We start from the raw sequence: 24,999 nt of genomic DNA, 5'->3' as shown, positions 1-24,999 counted from the left end.
AACAACTTTTTAACTGGTCTTCCTGCCTCCCCTTTACCTAGAGCATCTGCCTCACAGCCCTATGAATCTTTCTCAAGCACAGCTCAGAGTCTGTTACTCCACAGCTCATAAACCTTCAATGTCTCCCTGTTTCCCACTGAATTCAGATCCATCTCCCCACCTGACATTCAAGAACCCCCAAGAACAATGTCCCACCCGCCTTTGTGGGTTATCCCCCATGCTCTGCATCCATGGTTCTTGTCCACACATGCCCAACTATGATTTTGCTTCTGCGTTTCCTCCATTTGAGCGCCTTTCACCTTCTCAGAGAGGTGGGTTCCTAAATCCCTTCAAGTGCCCACTACATAAGCCACTTTCTTCCCAAGCCCTGGTCTGGTTCTCCAGTCAAATGGGGCTTCCTTTCTACACTGAGATGATAACTGGCCTGTCTGCTTTCTCCAATCAACTGTGAGTCCTAGAGGGCGGGGTCATGTCTCTCTCACCTGTGTATTCCCCACCACCCACTCCCCAACAGCCCAGAGCCTGGTGCACAGTGGGGATGTGTTGCTTTTGGACTGAAGGGCTATAAGCTAAGTTACAGCCTGAGAAATGGTGTTTGGAGTATTAAAAAAGGATTATGAATGGAAGTTGAAGAGGACTGGGTAGCTTGTGGAGAGAAGAGGGAAAAGTTCACTAAATACAGAATTTTCATCCCACCCAGAGTGGTGCCCAGAGTTAGATGAAAGGAGAATTGACTACCAGAGCCCATCTAGGCTGATTCCATTTCAGCCCTAGTTAAAAATGGGCTGGGCTGCGCTGGGGTGGGGTAGGGTAGAGGCTCAGAAATGTGCTAGGGGAAGCAGCAATATTTAAAGCATTTTTACCATCTGTTTCCTGGGGGGGTTGGAGGGTGGGAAGAGGGAAGGAACCTCTTAGTGCACCCTGCCCCCACCATCAATTGCAGAATTGAAAGTGACTGTTTCTGCTCACTGGAGCACATTCAGTAAACAGACATGAGCTGCCTCTGCTGTGAGGCCCAGCGGTAGGATCTTCAGGGGGCACTCATTCATTTATTTGACAAATATGAGTCAGGAATTAGAAACATGCCAAGCAGACAAAACAGGCCCTGTCCGGGTCTTATGGAGCTTGCCATCTAGTTAGGGAGACAAATATACACACCCAAAAAACAACTAAAAAAGAGTCAGTGGAGGGAAGGCCTGATTTAGAAGGGAGCCAAGGCACACTTGTCTGCTGATGTGATTACTGGGGCTAAGATTTTTTTCTTGAGGTTACTGAGCTGGAAACCACCCCATCTTCTGGCCTGCTCCCAGGTCCTGGTGGTCACAACTCAGCTCTCATTTTTTAGCATGAGGGAAAGCTTCAATCTCTCTGACCTCAGCTCACTCTGGGGCAGAAACTACTGAAAAGACAGAAGCAGTCAAGGAGGGAGGTAGGAGGTGTCCCCAGCATCTCAGTTCCTGAGTCCCTGAGGTGGCTGCGGTAGGAGCATCAGCCTCTCTGGGCCTAGTCCGAACCGACTTCATGGTCGTTGAAATCCTCACATGTTGACAACCACCAACATGCTTATCGTGTGATGGTTGAGGGTTGGTGGTTACCAAGAGACAAGAATCTCTCTCCCCTCATCGCTCAATATCTCCAAACCACCTAGAAACGCCCCTGCCTGCAAGTTCCGGGCGAATGCAATTTCAAGCAGAAGGCACACGGCGAGAAGACAGAAACATACTCGGACACCTGCTTCTTCCTGCCCCGCACCCCTCCCCTTGCAGAAACCAGGGCACCCTGGGCCAGGGGAATCAGCACAAGACTTGGAGGTCATGGACACCACGGAACTTGAAATCTGAAGATCTCAGTTCAAGTCCTTGCTTGATGGCTGTGTAGCTATAGTCAAACTGCTTAACCTCACAGAGCTTTATCTGTAAACTGAAGCTAATGATCCCTGCCTTTGATTGAAAATACCAGGATCCACTGCAGATGGAGTTCTCTGTGGAGCCCAGACAGAGCCTGTTTTCTGCTCTTTCCCTTTTGGATGTCCTCCCACAGGAGGAGCTGTCTGCGGCTCCCACTTAGGCTTGTGCCCACTTTGTCCAAAACTAATGTCTGCCTCTAACCTGGTTTTTTCACTTGCTTCCTCTATCTCTGGGAAGACCATCACCCACAGTCATCCACATGCCTCTCTCTCTCTCACACAGTTCAGTTCAGTTCAGTCACTCAGTCGAGTCCGACTCTTTGCGACCCCATGAATCACAGCACACCAGGCCTCCCTGTCCATCACCAACTCCCGGAGTTCACTCAGACTCACGTCCATCGAGTCAGTAATGCCATCCAGCCATCTCATCCTCTGTCGTCCCCTTCTCCTCCTGCCCCCAATCCCTCCCAGCATCATTGTCTTTTCCAATGAGTCAACTCTTTGCATGAGGTGGCCAAAGTACTGGAGTTTCAGCTTTAGCATCATTCCTTCCAAAGAAATCCCAGGGCTGATCTCCTTCAGAATGGACTGGTTGGATCTCCTTGCAGTCCAAGGGACTCTCAAGAGTCTTCTCCAACACCACAGTTCAAAAGCATCAATTCTTTGGCACTCAGCCTTCTTCACAGTCCAACTCTCACATCTCTCTCACTAGCCACCTCCAATTGCTCTCCAAGAACTCTCAATCCTAAACACTATTTGTCTCTTGCAGCCACCACCTCCTTACCTGTTCCACTTCAAACCCTCATTTCTCACCTGGAGCGCTGCAGCTGTTTCCCAGCTAGGCTGCCTCAAATCTATGCTCCTGTGACCCCACTCTTCCCTTCACCTTGAGAGCACCCTTTGCTAGTGAAGTGTCAAGAATGTGTCATGCATGTCACTTGCTTCCTCTGCCTTGAATACTTTCCCTGGTTTTCTGCAGGTCAACTCCTAACCAGCCTTTTAGACTCTGCTCAAGCCTCACCTCCTCTAGGAAGCCCTTCCCGATCTCCCCAGGTTAAGGCAGGGACTTCTCTTTCAGGTTCCCCTAAGACCCATTGCTTCCCACATCAGAGAGCTCCCTTATGAACTGTCTGCTGCTCCCACTTAAGACTTGTGCCTGGTACATAGTAGATGCTCAATAAATGTTTGCTCAATTACTAAACACAGGAAAGAAAGATTGATTCCACTGCAATGCAAGGGGAAGAGCACCACGATGGGAGGCAGAATGGGCTCCAGTCCCAACAGTGCTGGCTTTGCCATCAACTCCCTGTTGACCATGAGCCAGTCACTCAACCTGTGGGCCTGTCCAGTTCCTCTTTCCTTGGGTTTGCTAACCCCTCATCTGGAGGGTCTGAATGTCCATTGCCCTCTATACACACACAGACACACACAAACACACACATGCACACTCTGGACAGGACTATCTGGGTCTAATACCCCAAAAACAAGAACCAGGAGAGTGGAGAAATGGTTTCTGGGTGCTGTGTGAGGCAGGCAAGTCCACATCCTGCAGGGTGATGAAGGCAGGAACTGTCACTCTCACCTGCTGACTTTCTTCCTGGCCTTTTGTTTCAGTCTGGAACTGGGGGAGTTCCCAATTCTCCACCCATCCCCCCCCCCCAAAAAAAAACATACCTCCTTCTCTCTCACAAGGCTAGTTAGCAGTGACTGGGGTGGGGGTTGTCATGGAGGCATCAGTGGAGGAAGCCGGAAGTTCAGCCCTTCTCTCCCTGAAGAGCCCGGGAGCAGCTGAGGCCACAGGAGCAGAAAAACATGCATGCTTCTAAGACTGTGAGCCAGTGGCTCTGGATCTGATCCCCTGAATGACATCTGGGACACTCCACTTCCCTCTACAGTTTCCGGTTTTCCCTGGCTCTACTTATGAGGAGACAGGACAGGTATGGGGCTTGGGGCGGAGTGGAGCTGAGACTGGCCACGAAGCTCCTGTCAGGCTTGAATATAATGTGTCAGAGTCGAAAGTCAAAGCACCATCTCTCCCGCTGAGCAAATCACTCAGGGGGCAGCTGACTCCCACGCCCACCGCTTCACTCTCCTTCCCTGCAGGTCAGCAGCTCCCACACACCTAGGCTGGCAACCAAGTGGCGAGTGATGGGGACAAAGAAGCAGGCCTGGGAGGCGGCGCAAAGGACAGGACGGCGGTTTTATATGTGGCAAAATACTTCTAGGGTAGTACAGACGAACAGACAGACAGATGGGGGCACGGGACACCAGACAGGAAAGGGGGAGGGTTGGGCAGTGGTCTCTTCTAACCAGTAAGTGGAAGCTGCACCCTGCCCCAGGTGAGGGGTGGGGTGGGACAACATTGGCACAGGAGGTGGCGAGACAGGCATGAGGTGCCCATCCCTGAGGCGGGCAGCCGAGCAGGGCCCAGTCCTCGTTGGCACAATCGGCTCTCTCTGGCCCAGCTGGGTGCTGGGGGGCAGGGCTGCTGGGCAATGGGATGCTAGGCAGAGGGACACTCCAGAGCAGAGGGCGTACCAAGGCCTCTCCTGGGTGGAGTGGACATGGGTAAAGGACAGGATCACAAGAGGCAAATACAGAGCAGCAGCAGCAGCAGTCAAGCCCCCCACCCCCCAGGGGAGATCTGACATCCAGAGGCAACCCCTGGGGTGGTGATTAACTCTGGGGCACCAACCATAGGGCCTCTTTTCTGGGGCCTCAGGGTGAGAGTGAAGGAGCAGTTTTTTTGGTTTCAAAATGAGGCGGATCAGAGTGTTCCATGGGCCCAGGTGACGAGAGGATGGGGGGCTCAGATGCAGAGGGGCCCCCTCTTCTGATGGCAGCAGGCAAGGGATGTTGTAGGCAAAGCTCATTCCTGGGGTAGGCAAAGGCTTGAGGCATGGAGGTGGTGGGACGGGGAGCAGCATCTGGGGCAGCCTCCTCCTCAGGGTTCTAGGTCCTGGGCAGGCACAGGGCACTGCACCTGATGCCTGCCAGCATCATCCAGACCACTCCGTGAGACAGCTCCCCATGGAGTTCCCACTGCTGTAGCTTTCACCTCCCAGACAATGAAGCCAGGAAGCTGCGGGCAGGTGCTGGGGGCGGGGCTCATGGTAAAGGACGCTGGATCCGGGGTTTGGGGAAGAGAGCCCTCATGTGAGAGTCTGTGGTCTCCCTCTCCAGGAAAAGCCCCTCCCCCCCATTCCCAAATACTCCAGGGTGGAAAAAGAAAGGGCCACACCATTTTAGGGCCCTCATTTAGAGCCCGGAGTAGAAGGAGTTAAGGAAGTGCACCTTTTCTCTGGGTGAGGGGAGAGAGCCCCCTGAGGTGGAGAAGGGGATACTGCAGAAAGGTGGGCATCCTCCATACATCCACAGCAGGTAGGTAAAAACCTGCCGCTGAGGCTTAAGGGACTCCCAGGAGCTGGGTGGAAGGTTACCACCAAAGGAACCCCAATCTGAGCAAAGGCATCTGAAAGGAGGGAGACAGCGCCCCCTGGAGGCAAGGTACACCTCCGTGGTGAGCCCCCTAGTCCCTCCCCTCCCTTGGGCTCAAGAGCCCTTCCTCCCACTGTGTAGCCCCTGCCCCTCAGCGGATGTAGACACCTCGCCCCCAACCCTCCAGCTCGTTCTTGTTGCGCCCCAGAACTGGGCCCCCGCCCTCCGCGCAGTAGCGGGCCTTATTCCGGCCGCGGTTCCGGTTGTCGGTCAGCTCCTCTTCATAGTCTTCTTCCTCATCCTCCCAGGATCCCTGTCGGGCTGGTGGGGTGCTGCCCCCTGCAGGGTCTCCAAGCCCTGGCCCCTCGGAGGGGTCAGTCTCCATGTCCACACACGAGTCTCCCAGCTCCGTGTAGGCAGAGTTTCGGTTGCCAGGGGTGTCGGCATCAAACGTGTCTTGGCGGGACAGTGCCCGCAGGGTGCCCGCCCGGCCTGGCGGGTGGCTGCTGGGGTAAAGGCCTGGGGGCTGGCCCAGCTCTCCCGGGTACTCGTGCACACTGGCGTGCTCCCCCGTGGCCCGTTCCAGCGACTGGTCCCCGGAAGCAAGGTAGGGTCCCTGGTTAGCAGACAGACGGTACACACCATGCAGATCAGGCAGGAGTGAGAGAAACACAACAAAGCAAGGCAGGTTAGTGAAGGCACCAAGACACCCAGCCTGGCTGAAGGAGGAGGGTGCTGGCCCTAGGGGTTGGGCAGCTGGGCAACCGGCTCTGGAGCCCAGCCAGAGGACAGAACTCAAGGCATTTGTTCTTCCATTAGGAGAAGGGGTGCCCGACCTTCTTAGGTGTGAGAAGGCATGACTCTCCTGGTAATCATGGTAGAGAACCCATGAACAATTAGTCGTCACTTCCTCGAGGCACTCATTAATGCTGTCTTGGGCTAAATCATTAACAGCTCATTAGTATTGCCACTTGTTAGTGGTTGATTGGATTAGTCGTTGCCCCAAACATACTAAAGAGAATTTCATGCAGCTCCTTCAGCCCAACAGGACCCTAATCATAGGCGTCCAGAACTCCACACTTCTCCCTACTCCACTCTGAGTCAGGTGACAGTCTCCAAGGTTGATAGGATTCCTCCCCTGCCCTCAAAAGACTCAGAGCTTCAGGCTGGGGAAGGCTGCTGCTGCTAAGTCACTTCAGTCGTGTCTGACTCTGTGCGACCCAGTAGATGGCAGCCCACCGGCTCCTCTGTCCCTGGGATACTCCAGGCAAGAATACTGGAGTGGGTTGCCATCCTTCTCCAATGCATGCATGCATGCTAAGTCGTTACAGTTGTGTCCGACTCTGTGCGACCCTATGGACAGGAGCCCACCAGGCTCCTCTCTCCATGGGATTCTCTAGGCAAGAATACTGGGGAAGGCTGATGGGTCTTTATTCCCCACTGGCAACGATGAGATGGCTCAGTGTCCTCAGCACCAATGTCACATGAAGATGGCCATGGAGGCTGCTGGGTGGGGTGCCAAGAGGCCTGAGTTCTAGTGCATCCCCTGCCACTTCAAGCTGTGTGACCCTGAGCAGTGACTCCCATCTCGGTGGCCCAGTTTCTCTGTGGTGCTGTGATGGGGATTAGGCTAGAGCAGCAATTTTCATTCCCTGGAGTTCTGGGGTAGATGGACAGGACATAGAGTGCTTCAGGGGTCCCCGTGGAGGTAAAGTGGAGGCCAAGCCACTAGCCCTCTCCAAGCAGAGCAAGGATGCCTTATTTACACACTGAACTTCCCATAAGATTCAGTGAACAAATGGGTTCTGGTGCTGAAAACAAATTTGAAAAGCAGTGGTCTAGAATGATTTCCTGGGTTTTTTCTGGCTCTAATCTAGAACCCAATACTTAGTGATTTGACCTCAGAAATAGGCCATGGCTCCCATAGGAGATCAAGGTAGGGTGGGGCACCCATAGGAGGATCTTCCTGGAATCTGTTTAACTGGAAGAAGGGTGGAAGGTTCTATAGAAACTCATAGAATATGCTTCATTTTGGGTCTCTTCTGAGAACCCCTGGAGATTAGGGCTCTGGAGCAGGGGGCAGTCTGTCTGAGGGGGCCCTGCTCTGTGGGACTCCCTGGGTCTGAGGGCCGTGGGTCTGTTGCGTCTAAAATGCTATGACCTCTGTTGAGTCTAAAACGGGTGTTGCTGCTACTGCTGCTGCTAAGTCGCTTCAGTCGTGTCTGACTCTGTGCGACCCCATGGACTGCAGCCTACCAGGCTCCTCCATCCATGGGATTTTCCAGGCAACAGTACTGGAGTGGGGTGCCATTGCCTTCTCCGAAAACGGGTGTAGAGTCCAGCAAATATACATTGGTTTTCCTCTGTTTCTTCCTAGTCTCTTATCTTACAAGGCCCCCAAAGCAGAAGCCCCCAAGGCAGCAGATATAGTCTTAGGAGACCAGGCCCAGATAGGCCCCACCAGCTAGCCCCAAACCCATCAAAAACCACAGACACCAGAAGCTGCCACTCACCACATTTTTTACAAAATAAAACTTTTCCCTTCCTTCCCCAAGTTCCCTGCACTCAGTTCCGAGCCCTGGGCAGAAGGGGAGGTGGGCGGGGCACCTACACGGTGTGCTCCTGCTGCTGGGGCACCGCCCTGGCTCGCTGCGAGGCCTCTAGCCCGCCCCAGAAGCTGAGATTTCTCCTGAGTGAGGTGAGCACTTGTACCTGGAGGTTGGAGACAGGGGCAGGGCTGGCAGCCAGGGCTGCAGTAGCCATGGTGCGGTTCAGCAGCGGATTGGGCGGAGTGCTGCTGGGCGGGTGTGTAGCCTTCCAATAGGCTTCCAAGTACTCTGCCAAGTGCTCGCAGGCGTCCTCCAATTGGTTCTCATCCAGGATGATGTCAAACATCTCCTGTGGAGGCGGGGTTAAGGGCAGGGCTGGGATGAGCTGGGCGTGACCAAGGGGTGAGGGTGTGGCCTGGGGGCAGTGGGTGGAGTCAAGGGGTTGAAGGACAAAGTTAAAAAGAAACCTCTGGATGTTCGGGAAGAGGAGGGCTCTCAGATATGTAAATTAAATATATATAAGGAGGTCTTAGCACCTAGATATTACAGCTTCCTCATTCTATATATAAGGTAGCCAAGGTGTGGAGAGGGGCTTAACTCTCCATAGAGAAGTGGTGCTTCTGGGACTTGAACACAGTCTCTAACTGCCTGTCCAGTCCTCTTTTCCCAGACAATCCATCTGCACCTCTGAACTGGACCCAGGTGTTCCTGGTCATTCTCTCAGCAGGCCAGAGGAAACCAGGAGAACCCAAATGCCCTCCCTTCCCTTTGAGCACTCACAGGGGGACACTGCGCCAGTTTCTCTGAGGCCGCTATTTGGACGTTGAGGTGTTTGGACTGAGACTTCCCTCGAGACTTGATGAGCCTCTGAAGAACCTGTTTGGTAAGCAGAAAAGAGGAGCTAGAGGGACCCTGCAATGCACCAACCTGGAGAGGCAGGTCCTGGTTGGAGCCAACGTGGAGAGACAGTATCAGGGCTGGGGGAACATTCCATGACGCTCAGCCCTGGATGCCTTTTCAGAAATGACCTCACCAGCCCTGTGTCCATCCTACAGAAAGCTCAGGCTCTCTCCTGAGTCTCATGCCAGCCTCCCCTGGGACATTCCAACAGTAGTTGTATGAAGGGCAGTGATTCTCCTTCCCAACCCCTGTAACCTTCTTTACAGGTTTCATTCATTCTGAGCCAACTTCCCCTCCGTGTTAACAACAGGCAGCCATCCTTGATAGGGACACTTGCTATGCCTTGGCACTGGTCTGTGCTTTTTTTCATTTTGTTGTTGTTGTTTAGTTGATAAGTCGTGTCTGACTCTTCTGCGACCCCATGGACTTGTAGCCCGCCAAGCTCCTCTGTCCATGGATTTTCCAGGCAAGACTACTGGAGTGGGTTGCCATTCCCTTCTCCAGGCATCCTCCCGATCTAGGAAACAAACCCATGACTTGCACATTGCTAGCCAGATGCTTTAGCACTGTGCCACCAGGAAAGTCCTTCTTTTCATTTAGTCCTGACAATAATGCCTTTAGGCAGTCACTATTATAATCCTCCTCTCAATGATAACAATAATAATAATGATAATAGCTAGACATAAAGCTACAACCTTAACTAAGTGGTCAAAGTTAACAGTACCAACAATACAACAAACCAACATCCTATGCTTCCTGATGTAATGCACTCAGAAGGACACATCACTTGGGTAATATTCCTACCGGAAATGCAAAACCTCAATCTGTTGACAGGGAAACATCAGACAAACCCACCTTGAGCAACAATCTACAAAATAAGTGATCTGTACTCTTCAAAAATGATAGTCTCATGAGAATCGAAGAAAAGCCCTTCTTCGATTTTTAGCTTAAAGATTACTAAGGAGAAAAAAAATGAAATAAAGAAGAAAAAAATACTAAAGAGATTTAACAACTAAATGCACAATCAACACGTGATCCTGGATTGAAGGGGAAATTGCTATAAGGGGCATTTTTGGGACAACTGGTGAAAACTGAAAATAGACAGTATTTTAGTGAGATTTCTTGAATTTGACATGTAAGTTAAGGTCCTTGTTCTTAAGAAATACATGTTGAAATTTTGAGGGATAAAGAAATACAAGACCTACAACTTAAACAGTTCAAGAAAAAAGATATATATATATAAACACATATATACATAATACAGACATACATAAAGTGTGTGCATGCTAAGTCACTTCAGTCATGTCCAACTCTGTGTGACGCTATGGACTATAGCCCCCCCAGGTTCCTCTGTCCATGGGAATTCTCCAGGCAAGGATACTGGAGTGGGTTGCCATGCCCTCCTCCATGGATCCTTTCATTTCCTGACCCAGGGATCAAACCCACATCTCTTTCATTTCCTGCATCTGCAGGCAGGTTCTTTACCTGCTGAGCCATGGGGGAAGCCCTAAAGATAAAGTAGATGTGGCAAAATGTTCAAAATTAGTGAGTCTGAAAAAAAATTAAATTGTATGCTTTAAATGGCTGAATTGAATGGATGTGAATTTTATTTCTAAAGAGCCATTAAAAAAGTAGTGAGTCTGAGTGAAGGGTATTCAAAGGTGATCCTTTGTACTGTTCTTGCGACTCTCCTATAAATCTGAAATTACTTCAAAATAAAAATCTTTAAGAATTGAACACATATAGCACTCAATAGGTACCATGGTTAATTTGTTTATTTAATCTTCACAAACATCACCTAAGGATTCCTATTTTCCAAATGAGGAAACTGAGGCATAGAGAAGTCAGGTGACCTGCCCAAAGAGCGCAGAGCCAGTAGGTAAGTGGCAGCGGTGGGACATAAACCCAGGCAGCCCGGCTTCAGAGTCCCCACCCTTAACCTCAGTCAGTGCTCAGCGAGGGCAATGGAAGTGTGTGTTACTTTCTAGTTCACAAAGTGCTTTTGCATCCATTATCTCATTTGATTCTTTCAACCACCTCAGGAAGTACTTAAATCCCATCCTCCCCTTTATACTCATTAGAAACTGGGTGCTTAGCTCATACATAGGGTGCTATCATGCAATGTTAACCCCTGATTGCCTTCATCAGACAGAACTCTGGGCTCTTTACATCACTACCTCAAGACAAGGATTATAATTCCCATTTTGTAGGTGAAGAAATTGTGCAAAAGCTAAATTATCTCCCCAAGATCCAAAGCTCAATAAAATACAACCAAAAAAACAACAACAAACTTTAATTAATTAAAATAAGCCGCTCAGAGCTAGGATTTGACCCTCATGCCGTCTTCTAGCTTCAAATCCTTCACCTAGGGACTTCCATTGTGATCTACTGGCTAAGATTCTGCACTCCCAATGCAAGGGGCCTGGGTTCGATCCCTGGTCAGAGAACTAGATCCCAATTGCTACAACCAAGAGTTTGCTGCAGCTAAAAATCCCACAAGACACAACTAAAGACCCAATGTGTCACAACTAAGATCCAGAGCAGTCAAATAAACAAACATTTTATAAAAATCCTTCAACTTGGCTCACCTTCCACGTTTCTCAAAACCACTAATGTCTAGGAGGGGAAATTAAAGGAGCTGTTGTATGACAAAGAAGTAAATCAGTCTTCCTACCAAGTTCATCTCTATCAAGGTCTAAATGAGGGCAGTACAGCAAAAAGGGCTGAAATAAAAAGACAGGAGAAAAAAAAAAGACAGGAGAGGTCTTTTTCCAACTGCCAAGTAGCTGGGTGACACTGAGGCAGAACACACAGAATTGTTTCTATTTTCTGGACTAAGGATGGGAGGTCAACAAAGCAGAGACAGGGGACTAACCTGCACAACTCTAATAATAATATTTAAAACACTTAATACACGATGAGGTATATTATACCAGATTGTTTGCTAAGTGATAAGTATTCACATTAGGTTGCATCTTCACAATATCCAGACAATGGAGTTTGATGGAGAAGGGAATCTGGGCTTGAGGAGATGAAGTCACATGATTAGTAAGCAGTACCTGGGGCTTAAACACAGGCAGCCCACCCAGAGCACTCCTGTCCCCAGTAGGGTCTTGTACCCACCTTAGGAGAGGTGATCTTGATGTAAACAATGATGGGGGCCAGTGAGGTCTTGGAGAGCTGGGCTGGATGGTTGATGGTGTCGGCGTCCAGAGCAACCAACTGAAGGGTTCGGGCTAGCTCAAAGATCCGCTCGATCTCGCTCTGAACCTCAGCTAGGCGAGTGGAGTCATGGGGAAGGGGTAAATGTAAGGCAGCCTCCCAGGAGGCAGTGGGCAGATAGAGTGTTTCTGGAGATGCCCCCTCATTCCCACATCCGGCCCCAGAGCAGGGTGGGGGCAGAGTCAAGGGATGGGCTCACCCAGGCTGGAGCGTGTGTTGGAACGCTCGATGATGATGTGTTTGCTGGGGTTGTTGAGGACTGATCGCTTAGCCAGGGAAATGTCTGCTGTCACACGTGTGATGGAGATCCTGGGGGGCAGAGCAAAGTGTCAGGGTTCAGGGTGGGCTAAAATGTCCCGCTTCCTCCCCAGGCTCCAGGACAGCATTGTAGCCCTCAGTCCAAGAGTTCCAGGATTGTCATTCAAGTCATCCTGCCCAACCCCAGCAGCAGAGAACCATGCTGGGCATGGAGAGCCAGCTCCAAAGGGCTTACCTGCCATCAAACCGATGCTTCAAGAAGTCAAATAAAGCTTTCTGCATCATATCTGTAACCTGAAGTTGGGGCGGGGGGTGGGGGGTGGAGTAGGAGGAGGAGATGTCAGGTGTTTAAAGCTCTCAAGAAGGGTAGACTGCTAGGTATTTGCCCCCTGACATTCCATTTTCTTCTTTAATCCCTGAGATGAAGGAGTCCCTGTTCAGGGGAGGAAGTGATCCTTCTGAGTTTGAGGGGCCTCCACTCGGGTCTCTGATTCCAGAGATCCTTTCAGGTAGAATCTCTAGGAGGACTTTTCTGGGTATTTTTGAGAAGACTAGACCCTTCTGACTGGGTCTCCCCATGGGTTGGGGCCCCCCTGGGGAAGGGGGTGGTCTCTAAAGGTCTGTAGCCCTCTGGGGAGGAAATCCTGGGAAGACCCTGCTGGGGGATGTCTCTGGAGTCTCAAGACCTTACAGAGTCTTTCTGGCAGTCTGGGCCCCTCTGGTCCCTATGCCCCTCTAGGGGCTCCTACCTCATAGCCCTTGAGCGACGGTCCCACCAGGATAATGGGCCTCATGGAAGGTACCACGTCATAAGGGGGCACGTGTTCTGTCTGGGGGGAAGCAGGGAGGGGAAACCCCAGAGTGGAGATGGCATTAGCCCCTCTCCCTCTGCCTCCAGGCTCCCCCATGCATCCTTTCCTCCCCCTGGTCCCAAAGCCCAGATGTGGGGGATCAGGGTAGGGGTGGGGAGGGAGAACCAGGAATGGTGGGGGGAAAATGGGGGCAGATATGGGAATGGGTGTTAGAAGGTCCCCCTAGCTCATCCCAGAGGGTGGGGAGGGAAACATAGAAAGCTGTGCTACTCACCGACTTCTGCTTCTGTTTGGCTGGGTCCAGAGATTGCCAAGATGGGGGAGGGGGAGGAGAAAGGGGAGGGTACCCAGGCAGGGGGCAGAGGGCAAGGGAGGAGCCAGGACAAGAGAGGGAGGGAGAGCGGGCGGACGAGGAGAGATAACAGGGCATGCGTGTTAGTGACAGACAGAGCCAGAGAGAGGGGATGGGACCCCATGCCAAGGGGGAGCCAGAGATGGCCCTGGATCAGGGCCAGGAGTGGGACTGACAGCCAGTCCGGTGAACTTTGGAATATTCAGACATCCTGTACCCCTTTTCTGGGTCTTGGAAAAGAGCTGGAAAGAGTGATAGCCCCTAATTTGGTGCCCATCTCCTGGCCCCAGTGCAGGCCAACCTGCCCACTGTAAGGGTTCCCTTAACTGTCCTGCTCTGCAGCCAGGAGATCCCTGGGCACCCTAATCTGAAAAGGGCAAAGAAGAGTCACCATTCCACTTTCCCCTTCACGTGTGGGGGCAAGGGCAAACATAAATAGGCCACTGGTAGTGAGGGGGAAACGTCGGGTTTCATTACAACCAGATCTGCTTTCAGTTGGGGGGCGGGGGCTAGAAGGGCTGCTTGCATGGCAAGAACCATCCCTTCTGGGCAAGAAGGCCAGAGTGGGGTTGTGTATGGAGACAGACGTGCCCATTCTGGGTGCCACTCTACCCTTCCCTCCTTCTCGGCAGGAAGGCCTGATCCCCACAAAATCAGGCCGATACCCCATCTGAATCCATTCCAGCCCCCCTCCACCCACCAAAGAGCTGGGCCCTGACCTCCCCTCTCACAAGAACGCAGCAAGAATTACCTTCTTGAAGAAGGGGATGCGCTTGCCGTGGGGCGGCGGGGTGGTGACGCTGCTAACACTAGTCTTAGCAGAGCCGCTCTGCTCCCCGAGCTCTGCCTCCTCATCCTCTAACTCTAGGGGCTCTAGTTCAAAGGCTAAGTTAGTCATTTCATTACCTGGACCGGAGAGTCAGGATTGAGGGAGGGAGGAGGCGAGGTGGGGAGGAGTGAGATGGACATGGAGACACAAGTACAGAACGCGGGGATGGGATGGGGAGAAAAGAAAGAAGAAGAGGTGAATGGAACAGGGCTGGGAGAAATGAATGGGGGGCAGGGGGCGGGGCAGTCAGGAGGAGAGATGGAGCTACCGAAGAAATGGGAGAGGACAGACATGAGAGAATGGGTGCTGACTGACCAGCCCAGCTTGGGGGCTGCCCTGCTCTTCATGGATGTGTTTGGAGGACTCAGGATTGGGATACCCCTTACTGCAGGGAAAGGAAGGGACAGGCAATGGGGAGACCACCCCAGCCAGGAGCTCCACCCCACCCCTGGGGCGGCGGCAGCTCTTACCACTGGCAGGGGGCGTGGGGCGGCGGGCGCCAGTCACCACGTCTCCCAGGCTGGAGCTGGAGTTGTCACCTGATTTGCTGTGTGGGCAGAGAGGCAAATGGAGCCGTGAGCAAAGAGGTGGTGTGAGGGCGGGCCATCTTGTTCTCTCACAGGCTGCCCCTCCCCGCTCCGCGGCCCTCAGTCGCCAGCCCCACGGGTGAGGCCTCGGGCAACTCTGTGTCCTCAGAACATGAGGTCAACCCTTGGGGCCTCCTCCTGGCTGGCTGGCCTCTCCCGGGGGTGGGAGTGCCCCGCCCCCAGCCAGACACCTGGAGCTGAGGCGGTTCTGGCGCAGCTTCTGTTCCTGCAGCAGGCGCAGGCTGTCCAGTTTGACAGGGCTGGGGATGAAGCCAACCTCACAGCCCTCCTTCACCAGTCGCCCGATCCACCAGTCATTATTGTATTTCTGCAAACAACAACGGCAGGTGGGGTGGGGGAGACCAAGAAGGAGATTAGAGGTACAAGCCAGCAGCCAGCTCCAGGGGATACCACCCCCAACCTTGCCTTCTCTGCCCAGGGGATGGCACCCTCAAAGAGCCCCGGCACCAGCCTCTGAATACAGCTCCCAATTCTCAGGGCTCTCTAGGACCAGCATCCTCTTGTGCCCTGGACCACCCCACCCCAAGCATATCCCTGTTCTGAGAGTCCTTCCTCCCGCCATGTGTCAGCTCTATCCTGGAAAGGTGGGGAGAGAAGTAAATGCTGACACCTCCGTGTGCCTGGCACACTGCAACTCCATCAACAGTCCTCTTCACAAACCCCCCCAACAACCCTGCAACCTAGGTATTACCATCGCACGTTACCAGTGAAAAATCTGAAGCTCAGAGAAGTGGAAAGATTTGTCTAAGATCACAGAGCAAATTTAGCCCAGCTCTGCTTGGTTCAGAAGTCTTTTTCCACTAGAGCTCTGACTGCCCCTCTCCTAGCACACACTTTACTGCCCTCCCTCCAGATGCCAAGCGGTCTCGCCCCACCTCTTTGATATGTAGGAAGTCCTTAGGCTCGAAGGTGATGGCCACTCCCTGCACAGGCACCTCATCCCCTGGAGATGGGTTGTAGCCGACATTTGTCCGCACAGCAAATGCCACCGGCTTGGTCTAGAGGAGGCACCCAGGGTGGATGACAACCAGAGAGTTAAATCACAATGGGATGTACAACTTCCTGACTGGGGTGGTGATTATGGAGAGGTTTGTTTTATAAATTCTTCATTAAGATACACATTATACACACTACTATACACAAAGTAAACACAGTCCTACTGTATAGCAGAGAGAACTATATTCAAAATCTTGTAATAATGAAACATACATGTATAACTGAATCACGTTGCTGCGCACCTGAAACTAACACAACACTGTAAATCAACTATACATCAAAAAAATTTTATTAAAAAAACAAAAGTATACACTGAATGGCTTATGCAGTTTTTTACATGCATATTAAATTTCACAGTAAAAAAAAAAAAAAAGCAAAAAACAGAACTCAGTCCTCTCAGGATGGAGGGGGGCATCAGGGAATAAGTATAGGTTGTGGGGGACCCCAGAATGACACCAAGAAGGAATAGTCATAGTAATAATAATAATAGTAGTGATAATGATAGCAGCTACTGTTTAGCGTGCCAGGCACTGTGTTATATGTTTCACACCCATTATCTTATTTATTCATTACAAAAATCCTACAAAGTGGTATTATCATATTCACTTGAATGAATGGGAAAACTGAAGTTCAGAAAGGTTAAGTGAATTGCCTAAGATCTCACAGCTAGTAAGAGCCAACCCAGAAAGAGTGGAAAGGTTTAGCTCCTGTTACGTGTGGAAAGAGTTTTAGGCACTTATTACACTTTATAAGGAGGCAGGTATTATAGCTTACATTTTTACAGACGAAAGACAGAGGCACATGGGAGGCGTACGTCCGCTGGGAAGTGGCTGGGCCAAGACTTGACTCGGGTCTGTCCAGGCTGTCTCTAAGGCACGAGGTAAGGGAAACAATGCCAGCACAGCCCCTCCCATCTTTCTCACCTTGGCTTTCTCTAGCTGGGCTAATGCCTGACGCTCTGCCTCCTTCCTTAAGGCTTCCCGGTCCTCCTCCAGAGACACGTCAGAGTCCGACGGACGGCTGGTGTAGGACTCTGCTGAGCCCTGAAAACAGACAGGGCCAGCTCAGGGCCAATGCCGCCTCCCCAGCTCCTGGGCCACAGAAGGCACCAGTGTGAAACCACAAGGGCTAGGAGGTGGTGGCATTAGACAGGAAGAGCCTGAGAATGAGGTCTGCAGGCCCCTGGGAAGAGTGTGGCCCTAGAAAGGGTGATAGCAACAAGCAGGGAATTATGGCAGGTCCAAGGACAGCTGCTTGGGGCCCAGGGAGGGGTGGGAACCTGATAGGGTGCAGTGCAGAGGCGGAGTGCCAACGGTCAGTCTCCATTCCCTGTTCCTCCTTCCCTCCCCTGCTCCCAGAACCTGCTGAGACAGACTCAGCACAGGCCCAGTGAATCCTTCCAGGGGCCACAGCCACTAGCTTAGGTCTGAGCCCTCTGCACTGGTGGCCATAGGCAGCCTGCTCCATGTGCTAGGGCCACCCAAAAATTTTCTACCTTCTGCTCAAGGGCGAGGGAAGATAGAATCCTACCTCCCCTGCCAGAAGCTGGAAAGCCCCAACCCTTAGGCTCTTATAAGATACAAAAAAGAACCCAAGGTTCCTGGGGTGGGGCAGACAGGAGAAACACATCAAGAGAAGAACACAAGCAGGCTTTTCCCTTGCATTAGGGCGGCCAACTGCCAGCATTAAGGCAGGTTTAGAAGTCTGGGTGTGCCAGGAAGCTGGCCTTGACCACACGGACCATCCCAGGACACAAGGAACTCCCTCAGCAATGCAGACACACGTGTAAGGCACACATAGCCCAGGAGGTGAATGAACATGCTCATTCACGGGTGTACTTGGATGTGCAAGTCTGTTTGGGAGCGTGTGCTCTGTAGTATGTCCTGGTGCATGACTGAATGCATACAGGTCCCTGCGTGTGCGTACAGGGCAGAGGCAGGGGGCGCCCTCAGTGTCTGTGTCCCCAAGGGAACGTGAGGACAGGAGCCAGAAGTGTGGATTTATTGCTACAAAGGGCCAGAGGGGATGTGACGAAAGGGTAAGACTGCAGGGGTGGGAGGGTTTTTTTTCTGAAGACAGGAAGGGGTCACTTGGCCAAGAATGCCCATTAGCCTGGTATGGAGGGGACTTTGGAGAGAAAGAAGACCAGGTCCCATCTCCCCAGAGTGCCCTCGTCATCAGTCAGTGCAGCGGCCCATCCGTTTCCCAGCCAAATCAGGAAAATGGGAGACTCTGAGAGGAAAACCAGGGGGTGGGGTGGGGTTTTCATAGAAGCTGGAAAAGCGATACAAAGGAAAGAGTAAAAACCAGTGAATCAACTACTCTTTATCCCTCCTGAGCACTCAGAGTCAGGAAGACAGCCACCAGGAGAGCCAGAGGAACAGACCCAGAGATGGAGAGGGGCAGGCACTTACTGACCCCAACACACACACACGTACACACACACACACACACACACAAGTGCATGCATACCAGAAATGGCGGGAGACAAGGGAACAGTGAGAAGGCAAGGAAATAGGCTGGAGTGAAGGCCTCCCACCAGCTTTCCTGAGGGGCTGCTCCCGCCCCCCACCCCCACCTTCACTCCATCCCCCGCTCACCACTACGAGGGTCTGGTTGGGCACCTCCATCCCGGCGCCCTCAGTGACTGGCCCTGCTGGCCTAGGGGGTGGCCCAAACTGCCCGTTCCCCCAGGGGGCTCAGGTTACAAGCAGAGTTGCTACATGTGCAAACTGCTAGGGTATATTTAGCTCAGAGATGTGGCAAGGCCTGCCCCCCCACTCCCTGCCACCTACTGGGGGTCAGAGCTGGGGAGCTGAGAGGAGAAAGGATTGGAAACTGGGGTCTGATCCCCTGGGTTGGCAAACACTGAAGGAATGAGGCCCTTTTCTGTCAAGAGGGGCTCCACTGAACACGGTGTCATTTTTCCTAGCCCTGGCCCTGCCCCAGTCCTACAACACACACAGGGGATGAGGGAAAGGACTTCCCATTTGTATGTGTATTTAGGAATCCTGGGGTGAAAGGTCCCTCTCCTGATCCTCTCAAGTCAGGCCTGGGCTTTCAAGTGCCAAGGGTTGTGGAGACATAAGAATCAAAAAGAAGGGCCTCACTCCAGTCAGTAGTGGATCTGCCTGGCATCATCCTCTCTCTCTTGGCCTGGGGGTGACTGACTTTCCTACTGTCCTCTGTCCTCATGTGCCTGCCCATTTTTTCTTCAATGTACTCCTTCCTTGTCTGATCCTAAGCCCCTCTCGCCTTTTTTGGGTACCAGGCTTTGTTGAGATGCTCTGTAGTCATAGCAACCACATGGCTCTCTCACTGCTTCTCCCTGAGCCTGAGATGGCCTGGGGTTGAGAGTTAGAACAGAGATGAGAATGGCAACTTCCTGACTGAGAACAGAAGACCCCAGAAGGCCATTCAGTTATAACCCCTGCCCTTTCATTCAGGGGTGCTGGGCTGAAGTCCTCTCTAAAATCAACTTCCTGCTGCCTCTCCTCCACCCTCCTCAACACACGTTCTCTCTGCGTATTAAACAACAGTCACAACTGGATGTGAGGAGGGCGTTTCCCCAGATCCATACTTAATCAGGGCTCCAGGGACCTAAATGTCCTGGCTCCTCATTTCGTAGGACCTCCCTCTACCCCATGCTGTCACAGATTCTGGGGGAGGACAAGGAAGAAGACAGCCGGCAGGGGGAGTGGGTGACAGCCTGAAGCAAGCTAGAAGGAGGCAGGCCAGGCTGTCCCTGAATGAGATGACGCAGGCAGGCAGCAGGGGCTGGTGCCTGGTGCTGGGGGAGGGGCTGGGCAGGGGCTGAGGGAGTGGGTACAGCTGACAGTATATGCAGAGGAGGTCATAGGGTGTAAGGGTGATGGGGTGGTTCTAGGCAGGTAACAAATGACGTGGGGGAGGGTGCCTGGAGAAAGCCTCAGACCCAGCTCACCAATCCTGGTATCCACCAACCAGCCACCTCCCTCCTCTCAACCCAGCCTCCCCATTACCTGGCGGACAAAGCTGTTGGATGTTGTATCCGAGGATGTGCTCCCATCCGACCTTTTGAACCGCCCTTTCCTCTTGCTGTATTTGCCCTGGAGAAGCCAGGAAGGGACAAGAGTAGAATCTCAAAGACCCTTGCCCAACCCTCATCCCATCAAGTCCAGAACTACCGCTAAACCTTGGCAATATCATTCCCTAATCTCATGAGCCTGCCCCTCCATCATCTTCCTGAGATGGTACAGCCCGAGGGAGAGGGAGGGCCCAGACCACAGCCATGGGGTGGGGGACAGAGCAAGAGAGCCCTAGGGAGCACACACAGAAACCCCCAAACCAAGTCAGAGGTTGGGAAAGGGGAGGTGCTGAGAAGCTGGAAGCTCATTAGGCAGCAAAGCTAATTAAGATGCTGGGCAGGCTGCAGAGGCCTGGGAGGAAGGGAGAGACTGCCTGCAGTGCTGGGGGTGTGGAGACAGCCCCTGGGAAAGTCCCCTTCCCTCTCCACTTCAGCTGGGGCAGAATGGGGCTGTGTGTGCCTATAGCCCCCAGAGAGAAGAGGAATCGCCAACCCAGGCCCAGCTTGGCTTTCCTGAGCCCAACTCTTGCCTTGTTTTTTGCAGAGTGGGGAGGGGAGTTGCAGCTCTTTGGTCTTAAGAGACCTAAAACTATTAGATTTCTAGGGAGGAGGGGAGGGAACATGAAACTGTATTTGGAAAGTAAATATCTAACCCCAACCTTGACCCATGGGGGCAGATTTAGCACACCCCTCATCCTGGTAGGACTTTTTTTCAGCCCCCTTTTCACAATCGCAGTGATCATACCTCTTCCCAAGGGGGCAAGAGACATCAAGCCCTCTAGCCCTCAGCTGCCACTGCCCACTTCCTGTCCCATGATGCCCACCAGGCTGCATAAATCTAAATGTCCCTTGGCCCTCCCCCAAGAAAAACTGAGGACACAGCCCCTGCAGGGCCTCCGGGAAGCCGGGCTCAGTCCCACTGGCTGGGCTCCTGGCTTGGGTGGCATGGACACTGCCTGACCTCTCAAGTAGCCACCCATTCAGGTATTTCCAGGCCTCCTAGGAAGGGGGCTGCTTCTTTGCCCTCCCCAACTCACATATACACATCAGCCCCCAGGCAATCTAGAGTGAGAGGGGATGATTGAAGGTCCAGGCCCTCCAAGCCGCTGTCCACAACCTCCATCCTAGAGTTTCTTTGCCAAAGAAGCTAGATAAGCCATAATCAGACTAGAGTCTCTGGTTCCTTGGGCTTGAGTACAAGCAGATGGATGGATAGATGGGCGAGACACCTGGGAACCCTTCAAGAATCCTCCCTCCCTCACCTTCTCTGGAACCAGACATATATCCAACCTCTAGGACTGAGGATCCCTATGAATTTAAGAGGATTCCCCCAGTGAGCACAAGGCTCTCTTTCACAACATCAACACTATCCCAGGCTAGGAAAAGGGAGTGGCGCCCAGAGGGACAAGGGACAGCTGAAAGGAAGGGCCCGGTCAGCTGCCTCCCAGGCTCCAAGGGGCCTGGGGTGGAGAAGGGAAGTATTTTTAGGTCTGATCTGACACCCCCCCACCCCACGTGCCCATCAGCCATACTATCATGGTGGTTACAGTTGCTCCAGGCTGGCCACAGCAAGAAAAGAGTTAATGCTACCCTAGACTTGGGGTGTTGCCAGAATGGAAAAGGACATGTCCCAGAGAAATTCTTGGGGACGACCACCCCAGACTCTGCTGGTCACTCCACCGGCACCCTCCACCCCCAAGAATATCCCTTCTTGGGGGTAACCAGTGGGTACAGGATAAGTGTGAGTGGGGGTGGGGAGGCAGGCCCCCCCCCTTCCCCAGGTAACACAATTTCTTCCCCTCCAGGACAGTGAGTTGGCATCCATCCAACTTTCCAAACTTTGGAGGCGTTTTCTGGGGCTAGGGGAATGGGTCGGGAAGGGCTAACACGGGTGTCGGGGGAGGGGAGGTGGTTTAATATAGAGGTGGAACTGAAGTGGCTGGGACGGGGGCCTAGCTCGGTGCTGGTCCCTTCCCCATCCTCGAGGGCCAGTGTCCGTAGCTCTGAAGGCCTGCTGGCACCGCCCTCTGACCACCGCCTCGGCCATCTCCCAGTGCCACCCCCACTCCACCCACACCCGCCCGGAGCCCCTGAGCGTGCTCTGCGTCGCCCCCTTTGCCTGAGCTCCCTCTCTAGCCTCCCTCAACCCACGGATCCCGCCGCCAGCACCCACACTCTTAACCCACTGGAGCCGGTACCCAAGGAGCAAAGCCCCTGACGCGGGGGAGAGGAGGAGGCGAGGGTGACAGGCGGCCCGACCGCCTCCTCCCCGCTCTGCAAAACCGCAGCATAACTCCCAGCCAAGCGCCCATCAATCATTCACTGGCAGGGATGGGGGGCGCAGAGCCTTTTCCCCTCCACGCCGGGCATATAACCCCTTTCTCCCCGGTCCCCCCTCGATCCGACCCCACAAGATCCACGGGAGCGGCCCCCTTCCCTCGATCCCGGCCATCACACCTCACCTGTGGGCTGGGGTCGAAGACCTCCATGGGGATCTCCTGGGAGGATGGGTAAGGGCCCCGGGACATGCTGGTCTTCTGGACCATGGAGAGGAGCCTCCCCTCCGGCCGCCGGCCCGGCCCAGCCGGGCGCCCTCAACGCATGAGAGAGGCCGTCGGAACCGAGAACAGCGTAGCCAGCACCCGGTCCAGCCACCTGGCCCGGCCTTCGGTTGCCCTCTTCCTGCGTTCCCTCCCTCCTCCCGCTCTCTCCTCTGCTGCCGCCGCCTCCTCCGCCCCTGAAGGCTCAGCATCTCCCCCCGCCCCCTCCGCTCCCACCCGTCCCTCCCTCCCTCCGCCAGTCGCGGCCCCGCCCCTCGCAGCCCCTCCGCTTGCTCTGCACAGACAATGGGAGGGAGGCTGCAGGGACGCACGCCTCTCCAGGCGAGCTCAGGTCTCCGACTGGCCTAGGGTGAGGGTGGCCACTCCGGGGGACTTTAGAAACCTTGCCAAGGGGCTGGGGGGAGGGGGGGGTGCGGTTTACCAGTGGATGCCAAGCGCGGATGGAACCGGAGCGCGGATTAGCATGGCTGGCACCGCCCCCCGCTTCCGTCCCAAACCGCTCTTCCTAGCTGGTCTCCCCATTCCATTCCAGGCTGGGCCACCGGAACTTCCCAGCCCTTGTGATCCTGGGACCCAGCTTTAACTCCTTTCTCCCCACTGTTGTCCCAGATCGCCTTAAGCCAAACAGAAAGGTCCCTCCCTCCCCAATAGGTTGGTGCTGGATGGCTGGAGGCTGAAGCTGGGGTGGGGAGGGTGTCCAAAAGGAGTTCAGCAGAGACAGCAACAAGAAATCCCAGGGATTCAGGAGTCCTATTGCCCTAGCGCTAACAGCTATCCCCCAAGCCTTTCCAAAAGGCCAGGGGTGGGCCTGGGTGAGGTCTGTGTTCCTGCGTAGAGAGGGTAGAGGAGGAAGAAATGTGGAGCTGAGACTGGAGAGTGGAGAAAATCAGATCTAATGACTTGTCACCTGGAATTGTTTCCCCCTTCATCCCTTATTTGGGGACAGATATCCAAGGCCTGGACCCCAACCACCATGATCTGTGAAGCTAAAAGGACTAGAGGATTCTGGCAAGAGGCCTTAGTGCCAACTTGGTTCAGGCTCTTTCTGGTGGTGTGGCTCTGGGCACATCAGTGCACCTCTCCTGTAAAACAGGTTTGCTGGTACTGTGGTGTCTTTGTCACCTGGGATTTTTGGGAGGAAGAGGAAATTAAATGATGGGTTTCTGAGACGTTTGGAGATGCTGTAAGATGCTGTGCAGGGCAGGGGTGAGGTAGGGAAGGGAGGGGAGAGTGTCAATTTTGACAGGAGCACCTGTTACCACCTTGCTTGACCCCTTCCCGGGCTCCACAAAAAAGAGAAATGAGAAGTAGAATGGAGATTTGCCCAGGTTCAATGACTCTAAAATAAGCCAAGCTGGGAGTTTTCTGGCAGTCCAGTGGTTAGGAGTCCAGGCTTTCACTGCTGAGTGAAAGTGAAGTCGCTCAGTCATGTCCAACTCTTTGTGACCCCATGGACCATAACTTACCAGGCTCCCCTGTCCATGGGATTTTCCAGGCAAGAGTACTGGAGTGGGTTGCTATTTCCTTCTCCAGGGGATCTTCCCGACCCAGCAATCCAACCGGGGTCTCCCACATGGCAGGCAGACGCTTTACCGTCTGAGCCACCAGGGAAGCAGGTTTAATCCCTGACTGGGGAACTAAGAGCCTGCAAACCGGCGCTGCTAAAAGTAAAATAAGCCAACCTGCTGTGTTCTGCTGGAGGGGAGTCTGGGGAATACACTGACTCCTCCTTCTCACCCTGGGTTTTGCAACAGGTGTGGGTCAGCCCTAAGATCCAACCCTAAGCAGGGTTCCCATCTTTCCCTTGGACACAAGAGAGCCTGGCATGACAGAGAAGGCCTGGGTTTTGTAGAAAGACCTGGGTTTTCAATTTCTCTATTGTGAGAACGTGGCATAAATTTTGATCCCCTTCCTCTTTTTTTTTTTTTTTGAGGGGGTGAGGGTGGCCACACCACACTGCTTGTGGGATCCTAGTTCCCTGACCAAGGATCAAACCTGGGCCCTCAGGCAGTGAAAGCACAGAGTCAAAACCTCTGGACCATCAGGGAATTTCTTTCCCTTCCTCTTTTGGACCTCATCAGCACTATTTAGCTGGCTTCCCAGCTAGGGCTAGTGGTAAAGCACCCACCTACTAATGTAGGAAACATAAGAGAGGAAAGTTGGTTATGTGGGTCAGGAAGATCTCCTGAAGGAGGAAATGACAACCCACTTCAGTATTCTTGCCTGGAGAATACCATGGACAGAGAAACCTGGAAGACTACAGCCCAAAGGGTCACAAAGAGTAGGACACGACTGAAGCGACTTAGCATGCATGCTCTATTTAGCAGCCAGGAAAGTTCAGATGATAGATATGGGGTTACCAGCTGGAGCAAAGTAAGAAGTTAGAACCAGAACCCAGCTTTATGTTTCTTGGACCCTGGAATGTTCTCCTTGGGTTCTTAATCAAGCCTTCGGTTCTCCGAAGCAAGAAGAAAGAACTATGAGAGGTCCTGTCGTTTGATT

At 53.1% G+C, this 24,999-nt stretch overlaps 1 protein-coding gene across 2 annotated transcripts; it reads right to left on the bottom strand.

Moving 5' to 3' along the window:
* Positions 1 to 2,358: 2,358 nt before the first annotated feature.
* On the bottom strand, positions 2,359 to 22,670 carry CACNB1 (calcium voltage-gated channel auxiliary subunit beta 1). Of its 2 annotated transcripts, XM_055576010.1 has the most exons (14): positions 22,399 to 22,670; positions 19,872 to 19,958; positions 16,794 to 16,913; positions 15,750 to 15,872; positions 15,045 to 15,181; positions 14,737 to 14,813; positions 13,360 to 13,379; positions 13,023 to 13,103; positions 12,509 to 12,567; positions 12,215 to 12,324; positions 11,917 to 12,068; positions 8,674 to 8,769; positions 8,057 to 8,242; positions 2,359 to 5,960 (listed from the first exon to the last, which is right to left on the bottom strand). In XM_055576010.1, exons 1-14 carry the CDS (start codon positions 22,480 to 22,482, stop codon positions 5,496 to 5,498), a joined length of 1,797 nt encoding a protein of 598 aa, XP_055431985.1. In that variant the 5' UTR covers positions 22,483 to 22,670; the 3' UTR covers positions 2,359 to 5,495. The 2 variants fall into 2 exon arrangements, with proteins under 2 accessions (XP_055431985.1, XP_055431984.1); XM_055576009.1 differs by lacking the exons at positions 2,359 to 5,960; positions 13,360 to 13,379 and adding an exon at positions 14,189 to 14,343 and having other exon boundaries at positions 7,848 to 8,242.
* Between the last annotated feature and the right edge of the window lie 2,329 nt (positions 22,671 to 24,999).

The sequence above is a fragment of the Bubalus kerabau genome, chromosome 4, assembly GCF_029407905.1.
Source record: "Bubalus kerabau isolate K-KA32 ecotype Philippines breed swamp buffalo chromosome 4, PCC_UOA_SB_1v2, whole genome shotgun sequence".
In the NCBI taxonomy this organism is placed as follows: Eukaryota; Metazoa; Chordata; class Mammalia; order Artiodactyla; family Bovidae; genus Bubalus; species Bubalus kerabau.
The sequence above is the reverse complement of the archived record's forward strand: the minus strand, read 5'-3'. Positions and strand labels throughout refer to the sequence as shown.